This window comes from Augochlora pura, chromosome 7 (assembly GCF_028453695.1).
Source record: "Augochlora pura isolate Apur16 chromosome 7, APUR_v2.2.1, whole genome shotgun sequence".
Lineage (NCBI taxonomy): Eukaryota > Metazoa > Arthropoda > Insecta > Hymenoptera > Halictidae > Augochlora > Augochlora pura.
This window is the reverse complement of record NC_135778.1, coordinates 40276368-40293922: the sequence shown is the minus strand read 5'-3', so window position 1 is coordinate 40293922 and position 17555 is coordinate 40276368. Positions and strand designations below refer to the sequence as shown.

Here is a 17555-nt window from a genome sequence, read left to right as displayed (position 1 = left end):
TCGATATCACTTCATAAATATGAATAAATATAAAATCACGTAATCAACGAAGATGTTTTAGCGTACTATGAAAGAAGGATCTATCCCTTGTTTTTCTAATATTAATTAAATAAATAAAGATAACTGTGCCTGAGAATCATTGTAATTATGTGGCTGGAATTAATATTCCGTAAAGAAAATAAGAAAAGAACCAAGGCATAGTAACAATCACTGAAGCACAGCGGACGACCGCTCCGCGAAGGGGTTGGTAACCTCTGTGACGCGAGTCTATAGCAGGACTAGCCGCGGCAGGTGTTCCCTCCTGATTCGATCAGTCAACAAAACGGGATATCGCGGTGTACAATTATCTTCGATTCCTTTTTCTTACGACATCCCGGCGCGCTTTTTGCGCTCGTGCATGCCACGCGCTCGCAAAAACCATGCACGCTCGCGCTTGCGTTCTGGCAACGTCGCCCGGCAACTTTTCGGCCGTCGATCAGTCGACAGCGTGAACTTGACTCGGCAGGATGCAGGAACGGTCGAGCACCAAAGCGGCGGAAGCAAGCAGAACGTGGAACGAGGAGAACGACATAGACTATTCGTTGGAGATGTGTCGATGGCTGTTGAAGCCGCTCGGCATTTGGTCGCTGGTTTACAGTCGAACCAGCAGACGCGAGAGAATGGTCTCTGTTATCCTATTGGTCACATGCTTCACCGGCCTTACGTCGATCATCGTGCCGCTGTGCTGTCTGATCGTCTCCGAGGAGATCAACACGATGACCAGGGTGAAGCTACTCGGCCCGACCAGCAACTGTCTCCTGTCGGCGATCAAGTACGTCTATCTGTTGCTGAGGCGCGCGACCTTCGCCCGCTGCATCGAGATCATGGAGCACGATTGGAGGACCGTGAGGAACCACCGTCATCGCGATATCATGATGAAGCAGGCGACGCTCAGTCGAACATTGATCCTCCTGTGCATCGTTTTCATCTGCACAGGCGGCGTCTCGTTTCACGTCATGCTGCCGTATTCCAGGCGACGCGTGGTCGGCAACGTCACCTTGAAAGCGCTGGCATACGCCGGCGCTGATAGGTTCTTCGATATTCAGTCCACGCCTAATTACGAGATTATATATTGTGTACAGTGCTTCGCGGGATTCGTCAGGCATAACGTGACCACGGCCGCGTTCGGTTTGGCCGTGTTCTTCGTGACGCATATCTGCGGTCAGGTACAGGTGCAGATCGCGCGGCTGGAGGAGCTGAATTGCGAGAAACAGGAGAAGAATGGAGATCCTGATGTCTTGGGAGGAATCATTCAGGATCATACGGAGATATTAAGGTCAAGTAAATATTGTTTCGGAGTTGGGTTATGTCAGGTTATGTTATTGTATGGTTAATTTTATCCAATTAAAAGCTGCGATAATTGCGAGGAGGAAGGGTTAGATAGAGGCGTAGTTGTTCTATTAATAGTTTCAGGAAATTGAGGATAGATTAATAGTGTTAGTTTATTCTTATTTTTATTTTACATATTCATTTTTTTTTTTTAAAGCAACGAATCCGCCGTTTAGTAATAACGCTCGACAAATTATTTTTCTCTACTCGAATCAGTTCTCAGGAATTTTTCCTTTAAATTCACGTTTAGTTCATTCTAATACAGTTGTTTTTATTTTTAATCCCTCGTTCTAAAAACAGTATCTAAATAATGAAATGAAATTATGATTTTATCAATGCAAATTCATGACTTACAAAGCTCCCTAGCCATATTTTTATTTCTATATATATATATACTAAATTAAACTTTTATTCTGACCTGGTAAAATCAATTTTATTTTATATATTTTTTAAATTTATTTTTAAAATTTATTTTTAGTAGATTCATTATAGTATTTTAAAAAGCAGTGCATCTATCAATAACGATTTCAGATATGCCAAGACTATCGGGGACTCCTTCAGCGAGATTATCTTCATGGAAATCACGGCGTCCACGTTTCTCATATGTTTGCTCGAATATTGTTGTCTGACGGTAAGAATAACAATTTTATAAGGCGGCATCAAAAGTAACTGTCAATGTCGCTTGATTCAAGGAATGGATGAACAGCAACGCGATCGCGATAACAACTTACGGCGTTTACATCGTTTCTTTGACTTTCAACACGTTGATCTTTTGCTACATCGGCGAAATTCTTACGGATCAGGTAATGAAAATTTTGCTTCCCTTAATAATCACTATCAACCCTTTGCACTCGGAGCCATTTTAACTGTTGAAATAATTTTTCTGATTCGTGATAGTTCTATTCTATTTAACAAAATAGATTTTTATGCATACAAAATTTATTCGTGTAACTCCTACCAACAGTTTTACTACTTGACAATTATTTCAATCTAAACCTTATTGTTGCAAAAATGATTTCGGAAAGGAATAGAATAATTTTAAAAATTTATTGTGCCACGTTTCAAAATAATTTTTATCAAATTTACTAATATTTAAAAAAAATTGTCAAGAGCTGTCAACCGTTGCACAAATCAGAAAATTTAATTCCATAATGTATAAAATCCTCCAAGTTGTGTAAAATGGACACGCTGTGAGCCTAAAATAATGCTTTGGATTTCCAGTTGAAACGGCTTCGACTGCAAAGGGTTAACATTGATCATTTGGAATAGTATTTCCTAAATTTTCTACTGTAATTGATATACAGTAAATTCTCCCCAATTGTTCCTCAGCTATATAAACAAAAATTAAAAATTTGGGAAAACTTGGTAAAATAATTCGAGCCTCGCGGATCGTCTTTACAATCATTAATTATCAATAATTGTAAAAACGAGTCAAGAGTCTTGCAATAATCTTGTTAAATTGTCTATTTTTTTTTATCAATTAGGAGAGAATTAGGGTAAATTTTGTATAGTTTGTACTGTCCCTTGCTCAGAAGAAGTCCGTCTGTTTGATCGAAGGGCAAGTCTGCATTATGGCATTATTAGGTGGATTAATATTTACTTAGTAATATTTATACAAATGTACTGACAGTGTTCACAGATCGGATTCGCCAGCTACGACGTCGACTGGTACAATTTACCAGCAAGAAATGCTCGCAGCTTTGTTTTACTAAACGCCATAGCACAGTTTCCACCTAGACTCAATGGTGGCAAAGTAACCGAGCTGTCTTTAGATTCGTTCACCGTGGTAAGTAGTCTTTTTTAACCCTTTCGGTACGAGCACTCTGTCCGCCATGACACTCTCGCTGCACGAGGCGCCGCGCCGAAAACTCGCGCATGGTCAGTCTTCTTTTATATTAACAATTTCCTGAGCGTTAAATAAAAATTGTTGCTTCTAGCTTTAATATTGAAAAATACTTAATTACAGAATTTTAATAAATAGCAGAATTTTATATTAATAAGGGTTGCTTCAACTTTAATATTAAGTGATATTTATTAATATAAAATTTTGTTATTAATATAAAATTTTGTTATTAATATAAAATTCTGTTATTAATATAAAATTTTGTTATTAATATAAAATTCTGTTATTAATATAAAATTCTGTTATTTATACCGGTCGTTGCAAGGACGCCGGATATATCCGTCGCTAGTACCGAAAGGGTTAAATATAATGCAACCAGCTTCGAGACGGCAAATATTTATATAGCCGCGTGCTTTTCAGATCTTGAAATCGTCTATAGTTTATTTGAATCTACTGCGAACGCTTACGTCTCTCTAACATAATGTTGAAAATTGTGCGAATTTTATTTGGTTCAACTGACCCAGAGGCAGCTATATGGTTTTGTAAATATATCTAAGAACGTTTTAATCAACGTCCGTTATTTTAATAAACTGGATGCACCGTTTCTGTGAAATCGTAATATAAATAAGTTCGATGGAAGTACAGATACGTTTAGCATAAGTCTATTAACGTATTTATGGGTCACTGTAAATGTATAACTATAATTTACAGGAAACCATTTGTGACTATGTTTAATGAAAAATATTATTTCAACAAGTATTGTAGTTGACAAGCTACTTTTTGGTTAAGAAGTATATTAATCTGTGGGGATTCGGTGATGAGGTTCTGAAGGAGATTTACACCAATGTTTCACCACACGGGGAATTACGATTGTTTATTGATAACTCGCGTTTACTATACAGGTAGTACAAACTAACGGAGCGGCGCGGATTGACGGTTGTGCGACTAGGTATTGACTAGAAATAACTGAGAGTTCGGTGCTGTTCGTTCGCCTTTTTATTCTGTCCTTGCCCAAAGGACAGCTTGTCCTTTCGACAAGGACCGCGAGACGCTTCGTTCAGCACGTGCTTTCTTGGCCGCGCGCAAGCCCGACCATAAAGGTATTTACGTATACCTCTTGCTAATTTATGGTGGGCTTGCGGAGAAACGGAAGAACCGTTCTCGGGAGGTTCGTAGCGGCACGGCCGCTACAAATCTAATCAATCATGTAATTAAGCATGTATAGTAATGGTAAGTAAAAGATAATATATATATATTTAATTCTAAATATATTTATAAATAAAATGGTGATTTATATCTTTTCTGCACCAATAATTATCTCTAATCCACAAGTAGAGGTGTATCAAAATATAAAACAGATTAACAATCTCTCACCGAGCCAATCACAGTACGAAGAAGTCTCATTCGTCGCGTGCCAACCAATAGCACGAGATCCAACACTCGGGGTGCTTCGTTGCGCCTGCGCGGCTTCAATGGGCGGGTTCCTTCATTGCTCAGAGCCGGGCATTGAAGTTTGCATGTATCCACTTGTTGATTCAATCACTCCCACCAAAACAATATGGCTTCCCGTGGAATCTACTACCTGGAAAAAATCGAACACTTTAATCACTAAAAATGTCAAATTAATATTCTTCGTGTTACTTAACCCCTTGACAGAATTTTGACAAAGATAAAAATGTTATATATTTCGTTATTTGAACTGGATATATAAAGCAGTATATTCCTGTCATTTTTATTGTAATTTAAAAATTTTTTTTTATAAATCATGGAGTATTGATAATTGCAACACACAATTTTTTAATTCTTCAAAAAATCAATTCCAAAAGATGTTCAATTCCTCAATCAGCTGAAATTTATCCTTTCGCAGAGAATGAAACACTTTGATGACACTAGATGTTAATTTTATATATTTCAGCAAATCTGAATCGAATCACAGAGTTTTTGAAATAATAAATAATTTTGCTGGACAATGAGCTAATAAAATAGGTAACTTAACTTGACAATAAGCTAACATAATAGGTAATTTAACGTGACAATAAGCTAATATAATAGGTAATTCATCTTGACACGAAACTATAGCTTCACAACTAAGTTTCCAATTTAACACCATAATTTAACCAAAATCATCGATTTCAAGAATTTCAGACAAAACTAAATGAAACTAAAAAGAAAAGAAAGAAAACGACGTACGATTTACAGCAAATAACAATTATTCGCACTCGGTTATTATTCCCAACTCGGACTATAATCACCGACGACTACAGCGACGAAGACTCCATAGTAAGTGCGACCGTCTCAGCTGCGATACAAGACGAAACTGCGCTCGCTGTGTAAAGCAACCGACCATAGTAGTTTACAAATAATTTATCTGCCCAACCCTTCGAGAAAGGTGCATATTTCCTATGGTGTTTTTTCGACGACTGGTCGATCAATCAGCGCGAGCTCCGCGCTCGTGCATAATCGATACACGACAAAAATCTTTTCCGCGAACAGTCGCTATCGGGCTACCGAGAAACGAGCATGAAGCCGCTCGCCGTGCAAGATCGTGATGTCGGCAGACCGCGAAATCCGTATTACGAGAAAGACATCGTCTACGTTTTCAAGCCCTGCAAATGGATCATGGAATCCATTGGCATTTGGCCGTGTTTGTTGAAGGACAAACTTCTACCGCAACTCACGATCGGAATCTGCCATACGATTTTACTATTCACGTTGATTCCGTTCACTTTGTATCTCACGTTGGAGGAAAAGAATGTTACGATCCTCATAAACTTGTTAGGGTTGGAAGTCTTCTTTTGGCTGGCTATGTTCAAGTATTGGGCGCTGATCGCGAGCAAGCCCGCTATCAAGAACTGCATTAAGATCGTGCAAGATGACTGGAGAGAGGTCAGTGATTTGTTTCTTTGCTACCTTGGTTCAACAATTATAGTTGACAAATTATTATCTACGTTCAGTAGATAATTTATAATTTCTATTAAGAGGTATTTATAATTTCTATCATAAGGATAGTCTTGCTTTTTTATTCGCTTCTTGCGAATATTTATAGTAAATGATTTAAAGTAAGAGAAATTGTATTTTTTCTACTGAATTTTTATAGATTTAAATATCTGCACGCTTGTTGGAAATATATAAGTGATTTGCTACATCAATTATTAATCTACTGAAATAGCAATTATTCATTTACTAACACATCAATTTTCGCCGAAAGTTTATCATTTAATTCTTTAATTAATCACTCGTGACAAGTGCATATTAAATACGATTGAAAAGAATTCTAAGTGTTCGACCAGAGCCGACATGTCTTTTTAACCCCTTGCGCTACCACCCCTTCACGTTGCGTTGATTAACACTAATATGTCCTTAATAATTTTTGCTTCACATATTTTTATCTATTTCCGTTCCTGAACTTTGATAATAGAAAAATTCAATTCTATTTCGCTTGAAAATAAATGAATAATATTTAATAAATAGCGTGGAATTTTTATCACAATTCTGACTCGTTGTTATAGTGCAAGGGGTTAACCTAAACCTACGATTTCAAGTGACGCACGCTTAAACGTTCGAAAGTTTTCTAACATTTTATTGTATCGTTATTTCATCAACGGTTAGATGTCATCGAAAGACTTTCATTTTACATCGAACATAACCCCGGAGCGAAATGGTTAAATGCTAAAGAAAGTCTTCGAGTAAAGATGGAACACTGGGGAATGTTGTGACAGGTGGAGCGAAGGGAAGACCGGGAATTGATGCTGAAGTACAGCAACATGGGTCGAAACGTAACGATGCTCTGCGTAGTGTTGATGTACTCGAGCGATTTCATGTACCACACTATAGCGAAGTACGCGATCGGCACGCACGTCGACGAACAGAATCGGACGATCAAACCGGTGAATTATCCGGTGTACAGCGGACTGTTCGACCCCCAGAAAAGGCCCTATTACGAACTGGTGTTCGCCATGCACATGGTCACCGGATACATTATAAACTCGGTGACGGTCAGTATATGCGGACTGGCCGCGTTGTTCGCCGCGCATATATGCGGCCAGATCGACATCATGATAATGAATTTGCAAAATCTGGCCGACCAGAAGAGGAAAACCGACGTGAATCGGGAATTGGGGAAAATTATTGAGCACCATGTACGGACGCTAAAGTGAGCCTTTTCGTTTAAGGAATTACTTAGGTTACTTAACACTTTACCGACCGGTAGCGGTTCGAACATACTATGTTCGAGTAGTATATTTCACCGCCCATTCAGCCGCAGATCGTCCGAGACACCGGCTCGGTTTCGGCCTAGATCGACGCGCGGGAATATATGCGCTTTTCTTAAGCTCTGGTAAAATTTTACGCTTCGTGTTATTGTAGGGTAACCAAATTTAATAAAATCTTTTACTTTAATAAAAAAAAATGCTTGCTGCTTGCTACTTGTCAGTCTAACCTAACCGAATCTAACAGAAAGATCGAAAGTCGATTAATCGACAACCGGTCGGTAAGCGCTGTGGAGCAAAAGTCGAATAATCGACGGCCGGTCGGTATGCGCTGAGAACAAAACGTCGATTAATCGACGGCCGGTCGGTAAAGTGTTAATTATTGCTGTGAGTACACTTCTTGTGTGGTTTTTAGTTGCTAAGTAAAAGTTAGTAAAAACAAACAAGAAGAAAGTAATGTGTAAGTAAAAATATTACTTACTTTTTGTTTTTTTTATTATTATTTTTTCGTTTTTTTTGTTAATTAAGTAAAAACATTACTTACTTCCTGTTTGTGTTTACTTACTCGCCTTATTTAATTTCATCAGCGACGAAATAATATTGTTTGTCATTATTTCCAGATTTTCGTCGATGATAGCTACACTTCTGCAAGAAGCGTGTTTCTTCGAATTCCTCGGCTCGACTTCTCTGATATGTTTGGTAGAATATTATACTATACTGGTGCGCCGAATATCACATTCTTCGACTACTCCTTAGACTTCTATCCTTCTTTCTTCTTCTCACGCATAATCAATTTACGTCTACTGAAAATTGTTTACAACTACGTCAACTAATTACCATAAAATCTACGAATCTGCAGAATTAATTTTCAAAATTTTCGAAAAATTGAAAGACGAGAGTTTTAAATTTTTAAAAAATTGAAAGGCGAGAGTTTTAAATTTTTAAAAAATTGAAAGACGAGAGTATTAAATTATTTAAAAATTGAAAGGCGAGAGTTTTAAATTTTAAAAAAATTGAAAGACGAGAGTATTGAATTTTTTTTGTCACTTCAAGTGATAACAAAATTATAAAAGATTGTTTTTATATTATATGTATAGTTCAGTAGTCCCTTTTAATATTCGAACAAAATTGAAATTATTTAGTCCAGTTTTAAATAGGTTGTTTTACGTTTCGAAAAGTGTTCGCATATTTTTAGTCAATATTTTAATGTTGAATTATTGTCCACGTGATTTTTTAATTTAGAATTTTGTTTATGACAGGCTTGGAAGAACAATAATATGGCCGGTCTCGTTACAAATTTTTCGCTAGTGCTGGCTTTTTTGTTCAATATATTCATACTGTGCTACATAGGAGATCTTCTAGTGGAGAAGGTAATTCTGGCTATAGTACAATCATCACTAACTATACAGTAGTTCTATAATATAGGTTATGTTATGGTATACTGTTAATTATTTTATTATGCTTATGGTGCCATACTGTTAACACTATATTATATTTGTTGAAAAATATTGTCAACTACTCAGTAAACTAATATTTATTTTTTGTACCTATCTTGCAGACTGATAATGTTGGATTACTATGTTTCACAATCGATTGGTATCGTCTCCCAGTCGAGACGATACGCAGCCTAATTTTGATCATCGGCATGTCAAGGTTTCCAGCGAAAATCTCCGCCGGCCAGATAGCTGACCTAAACTTGTCGACTTTCGGAAACGTATGTAAAATATCACGCATAAATAAATCGCATCACAAGCGCATTACGCGAGAATTTATTTAAGTAAATTTTATCTATTGATCACTTACAGATTATAAAATCATCGCTGGCCTATTTAAGTATTCTACGAACATCTATGGAATAATTTTGGACTTTAGTAGCTATTTGTAGGACAAGCAAATAAAATAATTGTAGCGAATTACTCAGGCATTAATAACTAAATAATTAATATTTAATATTTGCAATCCTAAATGTGGACAGACTATAGTAATAGAAAGGAAATTCAAACCTCGTAGAATTTGGCCACGTTTAAGAGCAGTTAACCTGCGTTTTCCCTTTTTTGTTCCATCTTGATGCAATTCACTCGTTGATGCAACGATAAATGATGAAACAATAAAAAGGTAACAGATACACGATATTATAGTACATTGCCATGATTTATACCCAGTTATTAGACGGAATGAAGTTCCATTGACAGAGATAATTCCTCGACTGAGATACAACGCCGCACTTGCACCCTCCGCGTGCAGCAACCGTGCATTATAGCTTGCAGATAATTCCAACCCGCGACCCTCCAGAAAAGGGCTGTAATTGCGCCCCGGGTTCGCGATGTATTTTTCAACGAGCGACGGATCAATTCGAGAACCATACGGGAGACGCGTTCGCACTTCCATTATCGCGAGCTCGCCGTCCGTGTATAATCGATGCGGGGGAAAGCCTTTCCGTTGATCAGTCGGTTTAGAAACTTCGTCGCGCGAGAATGATACCTCTCTCGAGCCAGGACGAGGACGTCGATAAACCGGGGAATCCGAACTACGAGAGGGATTTTGTGTATATTTTCAAGCCGAGCAAATGGATATTAAAATCGATCGGCATTTGGCCAGGGTTTTTGAAGGATGGCAACAAGCCTCTGCAGAAACTTGCGATTGCATTCTCTAACGTGATTCTGCTGTTCGCGTTGGTACCGTTCACGATGTACCTCGCGGTGGAAGAGAAGAATCTGATGATTATACTGAAACGGATCGGTCTGATTACGTTTTGCTGGCTTTCCGTGTTCAAGTATTGGTCGCTTATCGTGTACAAGCCCACGTTCAAGCACTGCATTCAGAGCATTCACGAGGACTGGAAGAAGGTCAGTGATTCGATTTGATTTGGTTAATTTTGCTTGCAGTTTACCCGTTGCAATATAATAAGGAGCATTGGAGAACATTATTAATTTATTCTACGTTGAAATAAAGATTTTTTCTCTTGTCAAAATCTAGAAATCAAAGTACGTAAAGACAATATACTATACTCGTTAAATATAGAATAAATGTCGATGTTGAAATATTGGATCGGAAGGACGATTTTAGTCTATAAATTAACGATTTTTATTGCTAATATTTAATTTAAAATATTCTATTTATTGCTAATATTTACTTTGAAATATTCTCTTCAAAATATTCTCTTCAAAATATTCTCTTTAAAATATTCTCTTTAAAATATTCTATTTATTGCTAATATTTACTTTAAAATATTCTATATATTGCCAACATCGGCTTTAAAATATTCTAAACGTCTTGAAATTTGAGAATACATTTTTCACTAAAATTACAAATTTAAATAGCCAATAGAGTATACTTATCAACATATTGTCACTTTTCTATAATGACTGTACTCCTTAAACACAGCGAACTAATTAAAAGGTAATCGAACTATCTTGTGACAATTTACCAGTGAATATTAACAATCTATATTTTCCCCGAATTTTGCCTATAAATATCTGCAAATCCATTGAGAATGCACGAGAACATTAATTTATTTATACGCCAATTGTACAGTACGTATATTCATTCACGCACCTTCATTGAACTCCATATACGATCCACATTAAAATATCAGAAGAATTTTGAATTTTTTTATTATGTCAGGGGCTTATTAACCCGGTTAAACGTCGTCGAATTTTAATTTCACGTTGAAAGCCTCCGAAACGGTTAAAGAGCCCTTTCGAGTAAACGAGGAACAACTGGGAAACATTGTGACAGGTGGAGCAAACGGAAGACCGTAACTTGATGCTGAAGTACGGTAACATGAGTCGCAATCTAACGACACTGTGCGTGGTGTTGATGTACTCGGGCGGTTTTATGTACCACACGATCGTCCAGTACGCGATCGGTACCTTCGTCGACGAGAACAATCGCACGATCAAACCACTGATTTATCCCACGTATAGCGGGTTCTTCGACTCGCAGACGAGACCTCTGTACGAAGTGGTATATGTTTTGCATTTCTTGTGCGGATACGTGACCACTTCTGTGACCATAGGCGTCTGCGCACTGGCCGCGGTGTTCGCCACGCACGTGTGCGGCCAAATTGATATTATGATACTGAGACTGCAGAATTTGGCCAGCGACAAGAGCAGCAAGAACCTGCACCCACGGTTGATCAAAATCGTGCAGGACCACGTGCGGATGCTAAAGTACGAGCCTTTAATCACGAATATTAATATTCATGATTAGTGATAATAATAATAGGTCTGATTAACCAGTTAAGTGTGTTTGTAAAACTACTAAAATTGTAATTTTGGCAATATTGGAAACTGCAAATTGGAAAATGTAATATTGGAAACTAAATCATATTCGTAAATTTTTATTTCAAATTTTAATTTCGCTCAAGACAAAATAAAAACAAAGAAATGAAAATTATAAATAATTCGAGCTGGATTCATAACTTCACCTTGGTGGGCGCTTAGCAAAGAGATCGCCATAGTTAACTGGTTAATAACAGATTTATGTGTTATATCGTAAAGATTTATTTATTTATTTATTTATATGGTAATACTCTTTCCAGGTTTTCAGCGATAATAGACGCAAGCCTGCAACAAGCGTGTTTCATGGAATTCCTTGGCTCCACTTTTCTGATATGTATGCTCGAGTATTATACTATAACGGTGCGCCGAATTTCATGGTCTTCGTCTCCTTTGACTCAATTGTTTATGCCTCGAACGACACTCACGGATATATAGACAAACTTTAAAAATTTATTAGAGAACGTCACGTTTTGCAAATGTAAATATGTACTCTGTAAACAAATTATTGTTACTTATTGAATATTAATAATGTCTTCGTGTCGCTAATAACCCATCAGTGGTTGATGAGACAATAAATAACTAATTTAAAAAAAATAATGTCATACTTATAGTGGATGTTCCAAAAATGTCAAGGTTAGTCAAAATAACCTTAACAATCTGAAAAGGGGTATATTTGTGGTCAATTTTCCCTTTTGCAAAAATTTTCTCCGAGGCGTCGTTAACGAGTTATTAACGAAAAACAGTGGCCAATGAGAGGCGACCTCTGTTGACGCGAGGCGGTCGAGTCAACCAATAGGTAAAACTCCGCCGCCTCGCATCAGCGACACTTGTCTCTCATTGGTCAAGGTTTCTTTTTGTTAATAACTCGTTAACGATGCGTCAGAGAACATTTTTGTAAAGGAAAAATTTGTTTGAAATGATCTCTGGAACTCCAATTTCCGGATTGTGAACCCTAACATAACCTTGACATTTTTTGGAATACCGTGAATAGTATTGAATTTTACATAATTTTCACAAGCCGAGTTTATGATTGTCTTTGGAGGCATAATACTGTACTTAAAATTAGACATACGTAAATGGTACATTTAAGTCGTATTTTAGACCCCGTTTTTTAGGATTGGGAGGACAACAATACGGTCAGTCTTGTTACGTACTTTATGCTGCTGTTATCATTAATGTTCAATATATTCATAATGTGCTACATAGGAGATCTTCTGGTAGAGAAGGTATGTAAAATCGTATACATACACCATTTATTATTGATGTTTGTATGTATGATATTATAGCTATAAAATAAAATATTATTCTATTGTTATTCTACATATAATATGCTATAATATATTATGCTGCATATATACCTATAATATAATTTATTAAGCTATAATATATTTACCTTATATTATACCTATAATATATCATAGCTATAAAATAATGTATAAAATGCTAAGAAAATCAATATAAGTAAATATTATGTACATTGCAGACAGGTACCGTGGGATCGTTATGCTTCATGATCGATTGGTATAATTTCCCTGTCGACACGATGCGCAGTTTAATCATGATCATCGGTATATCAAATTGTCCGGCAAAGATCACGGCCGGTCCGATAGCCGATTTAAACATGTCAACATTTGGAAACGTGAGTAAAATTTCAATTACGTCACAATCACGATTACGCGAAAATCACAGTAAAGCAAAATTGCTGTCTATGATGATCACGCAAATCTATCTTTGCAGATCATCAAATCAACACTGGCCTACTTAAGTTTCCTACGAACGACCGTTTCGTAATCTCGAGAACCCAAATAGCTATTTGTAGAATAGTCGAATAGAAACGTTGTATTGTTGCATTGGGAGTAGATATCAAAGACTTTTTAAATAATTATTTGAAAACCTTAATGGTGGCGTTGCACTTATTTAATTGTTTACTAATTGTTTATTTCATTTATTATTAACTATTTTAATTGTTTATAGTTAATACGTTTCGCGTCACGTGTACACGTTAATAATATGACTTGATATAATAAGGATATAAGGTACAGATCACGTAATCACCATTAGCACCCACTGTTCAGTCTTATTGTTAGCAAGACTAGACCCTGCACTCTAATAAAACAGCCGGTGATGATAGAACAATACATACAGACAATACTAAAGCATGATTCTACGGCAGAGATGGTAATTTCAGCGAATTTACCGTATTTTCCTGCGAATGGTCGATCAACCCGAGAGCACAATAAGAAAAGAAAAAAAGTGTGCGCACACCGTCGTCGCCGGTAGCCTAGTGTCTATGTATAATCGATGCGACTAGTCCCTTACCGTGATCAGTGGCTCTACAGCTTTCGACGTGAGAGCATGCTACCCGCCGCAGTTCCAGATCAGGATGCCGGCAAGCCACAAAATCCGTGTTACGAGAAAGACATCGCGTACATATTCAAGCCGTGCAAATGGATCTTGAAATCGATCGGCATCTGGCCGAATGTTTTAAAAGACACCAACAAAATCCTACAAAAATTTTCGATCGGTCTTTGGAACTTTGTTCTATTGTTCGCATTAATACCGTTCACGCTGTATCTCGCGTTAGAGGAAAAGAACTTGACGATTATATTGAGCCTGATAGGTCCAGGAGTCTACTGTTGGTTAGCTCTGTTCAAGTATTGGTCGCTGATAGCGTGCAAACCCGCCCTCAAGTACTGCATACAGATCGTGCAGGACGATTGGAAGGAGGTCAGTGATTCGTTTCGTTATTAACTTGGCTCATCGGTTAAAAAAGTTTATTGAAAGAGAGGTTAGAACGAAAGTTTTATGATAGACAAATTGTGAGTATTTATAGTCGCCGATTTCAAGTATTAGGAAAAATATTGTTGTGTTGCATATTAACGATTTGCTGTCTGTGCGTCTCGTAGAAATTTCTGAGCTTGGCGCCGGTCATTTTTAACACTTTACCGACCGATAACCTATAAATCTTTTATTACATCGTAATGATTAACGTTAATAAATTAACGCTGAAACAATAATTTAACGTTAATAAATCAACGTTAATAAATCAACGTTGATTACTGTTGATAAACGGTTAGATGTCATCGGAAGACTTTCATTTAACGTCGCACAAATGCCACGGAAGCCGAAATGGTTAACGAAAAAAAAAAGAAAGTCTTCGAGTGAACGAAGAACAACCGGGAAATGTTGTGACAGGTGGAGCGAGGGGAAGACCGGGAATTGATGCTGAAGTACGGTAACGTGGGTCGCAATCTGACGATACTGTGCGTGACGTTCATGTACTCGGGCGCATTCATGTATCACGCGATCTCGAAGTGCGTGATCGGTGCGTACGTCGACGAACAGAATCGTACTGTCAAACCGCTGAATTATCCGGCGTACAGCGGACTCTTCGACCCACAGAAGAGGCCCTATTACGATATGGTGTTCGCTATGCACATTATGTGTGGTTACGTTCTCAGTTCGGTGACGATCGGCATATGCGGGTTGGCCGCGTTGTTCGCCTCGCACGTGTGCGGCCAGATCGACATCATGATACTGAGGTTGAAAAACTTGACCGATCAGAGAAAGGAGAGCAACTTGAATCTACGGCTGGCGAGTATCATCGACCACCATGTACGGACGCTAAGGTGAGTCTAATTTTTTTAAGAAATTTTTACTAGGTTTATTAATGACGACAGATTGTTTTCTGTTTCACTGTTTTCATTGTCATTGTTTTTTCAGATTTTCGACAATGATAGAGACCACTCTGCAACAAGTATGCTTCTTCGAGTATCTCGGATCCACTTTTGTGATATGTATGGTCGAATATTATACTATAATGGTGCGCCGAATATCACGTTCTTCGAATTCTAATGCTAAAATTATAACGCCTCGAACGACACTGTATAGTGTGGTCATAGAATACCAGTATTTCGTGCCTAACAGTATTTCAACCATTTTTAAATTTCTATGATATGATATTATCTATGATATATTCTATGATATTATCTTTGTTAAGGAGCTGTTAGCCAAGATATCATTAACCCTTTCGGTAATTATTATAGTTATTTAGAGAAATATTCGAATATCAAATCGTCATGTTGAAATCAGAGTTTTCAGTTGTCTTTGGAGGCATACTCTACTTACAATTAATGTAATACATCCTCGTATTAATTATTTAACTTCGTTCTCGTTTTCTTAATTAATGATTATCTCTATGGCAGGATTGGAATAACAACAACACAGTCGGCCTTGTTACATACGTTTTGATAATGATAGCTTTTATTTTCAACATATTCATACTGTGCTACATTGGGGAGCTTCTCGTAGAAAAAGTAAGCGTAACTCAGTCCAGACATAACCCTAAATATCAGAAACTATATATTAATCTTAACTCTTCTACTAAATTTGGCATGATCGTAATTAATATGGCATAAAATATAGAATATTCAATATTCCGACATTTATTTTGTTTAAATTTTTAGACTGCTGACGTCGGATGGCTGTGTTTTACGATCGATTGGTATCATCTCCGCGTGGAAACGATGCGCAGCCTAATTCTGATCATCGGTATTTCAAAGTTTCCGTCGAAAATCTCTGCCGGCCAGATAGCTGTCTTGAACCTCTCAACTTTTGGAAATGTAAGCAAATTTTGCACCCAACCAAATTACATCAAAATCGCAATAATGCGAGAATTATGTCGAGAGAAAATTCTGGCAGTGAAACAAAAGTCTATCTTTGCAGGTTATCAAATCATCGCTGGCATATTTAAGTTTTCTACGAACATCAGTTGCGTAATGGTGGATGTTGGTAGCTGTTTGTAGAACAAGGGAATGAGATAGTACTAAAATACTAACATTGTAATGCAATTGACTGTAATCCAAAAAGGGGATGTACATTACAATAGAATCATCTAACAACTGAACTTGCGGCTTATGGTTTATGGGTGTTTGATGTCAATCCCGTACTTATATATAATTATATGGATAGTGTAGACAGTATGTATAGTATATGTATAGCCGGCAACGTTATTTCGTTTTAATGCTTTGGAGCACGGTGGGAAATGAATTAAAGCCTAATTAAAGGCATTAATTTAAGCCGAATTAAAGGAATTAATTTGAGCCTAATTAAATGCTTTAATTTCAAATAATTTATTAATCTAGACGATCGCTATGGTCAAAGATAAAAATTTTATAAAATTCGTTCTCCCCAACAAAATTTTTTGCTGTGATTTCTGACATTTTTAAAAGCAATTCCAAAGTATAATAATAATAATAATAATAACAACTCACCTTTTCATTCTTCTATTCTCACGGAAGACCAATATGAAATTCGATGATCGAAAGGGTTGACCAATGGCTTCTTGTATACAATATACATCTTTCTCAATCGTATAGAATGCATTCACTCGACGATCAAACCACCCCTGAAATCAGAGAATATATTTCCCATGGAATCAAACCTTTTAATCACTCTAAACACTAATTTTAATAAACGTGAATCGAGTCACACAGTTTCCACTCAAGAACAACAATTAATTTAATTTTTAAACTTTTAGAAATTGAAATCAGGATAGCACGCACTTTTAATAGAATAATATCACATTGAATAAAGACTAAAAAATTCGAGTTAATCACTAAACTTCAGATTTTACGCATTTATATCAAAATAAAGAAAATTAACTTTATAATAATAAAAAGGATTGAGATACCGAAGAAAGTACGTAAATACAGTCGTGTCTTGTTGTCAGCCAGAGTAGAAGTGCACCCTCGACGTAAAGCAACCGGTGTATAATTAGATATAATTCCAACCCACGATTCTACGGTAGAAATGACAATTCCAGCGAGTTTATGGTATTTTTCCTGCGACCGG

At 36.9% G+C, this 17555-nt stretch overlaps 4 protein-coding genes and 1 long non-coding RNA gene across 5 annotated transcripts; 4 read left to right on the top strand and 1 right to left on the bottom strand.

Annotated features, from left to right (window-relative positions):
- Positions 1-416: 416 nt before the first annotated feature.
- Positions 417-4012, top strand: LOC144473445 (odorant receptor 13a-like). Its single transcript, XM_078187312.1, has 5 exons — positions 417-1315; positions 1900-1999; positions 2061-2171; positions 2999-3154; positions 3632-4012. The coding sequence occupies exons 1-5, from the start codon at positions 507-509 to the stop codon at positions 3686-3688; spliced, it is 1233 nt and encodes a 410-aa protein (XP_078043438.1). The 5' UTR covers positions 417-506; the 3' UTR covers positions 3689-4012.
- LOC144473460 (uncharacterized) lies at positions 4002-17468 on the bottom strand. The gene is made up of 3 exons (XR_013494582.1): positions 17395-17468; positions 16976-17109; positions 4002-4793 (listed from the first exon to the last, which is right to left on the bottom strand). It is a non-coding gene; the product is annotated as an uncharacterized LOC144473460 (long non-coding RNA).
- LOC144473453 (odorant receptor 4-like) lies at positions 5703-9369 on the top strand. The gene is made up of 6 exons (XM_078187325.1): positions 5703-6097; positions 6931-7364; positions 8040-8139; positions 8679-8789; positions 8978-9133; positions 9225-9369. The coding sequence occupies exons 1-6, from the start codon at positions 5732-5734 to the stop codon at positions 9276-9278; spliced, it is 1221 nt and encodes a 406-aa protein (XP_078043451.1). The 5' UTR covers positions 5703-5731; the 3' UTR covers positions 9279-9369.
- On the top strand, positions 9804-13571 carry LOC144473450 (odorant receptor 4-like). Its single transcript, XM_078187320.1, has 6 exons — positions 9804-10265; positions 11158-11591; positions 11963-12062; positions 12818-12928; positions 13186-13341; positions 13440-13571. The coding sequence occupies exons 1-6, from the start codon at positions 9894-9896 to the stop codon at positions 13491-13493; spliced, it is 1227 nt and encodes a 408-aa protein (XP_078043446.1). The 5' UTR covers positions 9804-9893; the 3' UTR covers positions 13494-13571.
- Positions 13989-16720, top strand: LOC144473438 (odorant receptor 4-like). Its single transcript, XM_078187300.1, has 6 exons — positions 13989-14429; positions 14898-15331; positions 15426-15525; positions 15908-16018; positions 16169-16324; positions 16428-16720. Exons 1-6 carry the CDS (start codon positions 14004-14006, stop codon positions 16479-16481), a joined length of 1281 nt encoding a protein of 426 aa, XP_078043426.1. The 5' UTR covers positions 13989-14003; the 3' UTR covers positions 16482-16720.
- Positions 17469-17555: the final 87 nt, after the last annotated feature.

Coding starts and splice junctions, on each gene's coding strand:
- LOC144473445 (XM_078187312.1), top strand. CDS start 507: ATGCAGGAACGGTCGAGCACCAAAGCGGCGGAAGCAAGCAGAACGTGG. Junction 1,316..1,899: donor GATCATACGGAGATATTAAG/GTCAAGTAAATA, acceptor TAACGATTTCAG/ATATGCCAAGACTATCGGGG. Junction 2,172..2,998: donor GCGAAATTCTTACGGATCAG/GTAATGAAAATT, acceptor ATGTACTGACAG/TGTTCACAGATCGGATTCGC.
- LOC144473453 (XM_078187325.1), top strand. CDS start 5,732: ATGAAGCCGCTCGCCGTGCAAGATCGTGATGTCGGCAGACCGCGAAAT. Junction 6,098..6,930: donor TGCAAGATGACTGGAGAGAG/GTCAGTGATTTG, acceptor ATGTTGTGACAG/GTGGAGCGAAGGGAAGACCG. Junction 8,790..8,977: donor GAGATCTTCTAGTGGAGAAG/GTAATTCTGGCT, acceptor CCTATCTTGCAG/ACTGATAATGTTGGATTACT.
- LOC144473450 (XM_078187320.1), top strand. CDS start 9,894: ATGATACCTCTCTCGAGCCAGGACGAGGACGTCGATAAACCGGGGAAT. Junction 10,266..11,157: donor TTCACGAGGACTGGAAGAAG/GTCAGTGATTCG, acceptor ACATTGTGACAG/GTGGAGCAAACGGAAGACCG. Junction 12,929..13,185: donor GAGATCTTCTGGTAGAGAAG/GTATGTAAAATC, acceptor TGTACATTGCAG/ACAGGTACCGTGGGATCGTT.
- LOC144473438 (XM_078187300.1), top strand. CDS start 14,004: ATGCGACTAGTCCCTTACCGTGATCAGTGGCTCTACAGCTTTCGACGT. Junction 15,332..15,425: donor CACCATGTACGGACGCTAAG/GTGAGTCTAATT, acceptor TTGTTTTTTCAG/ATTTTCGACAATGATAGAGA. Junction 16,019..16,168: donor GGGAGCTTCTCGTAGAAAAA/GTAAGCGTAACT, acceptor TTAAATTTTTAG/ACTGCTGACGTCGGATGGCT.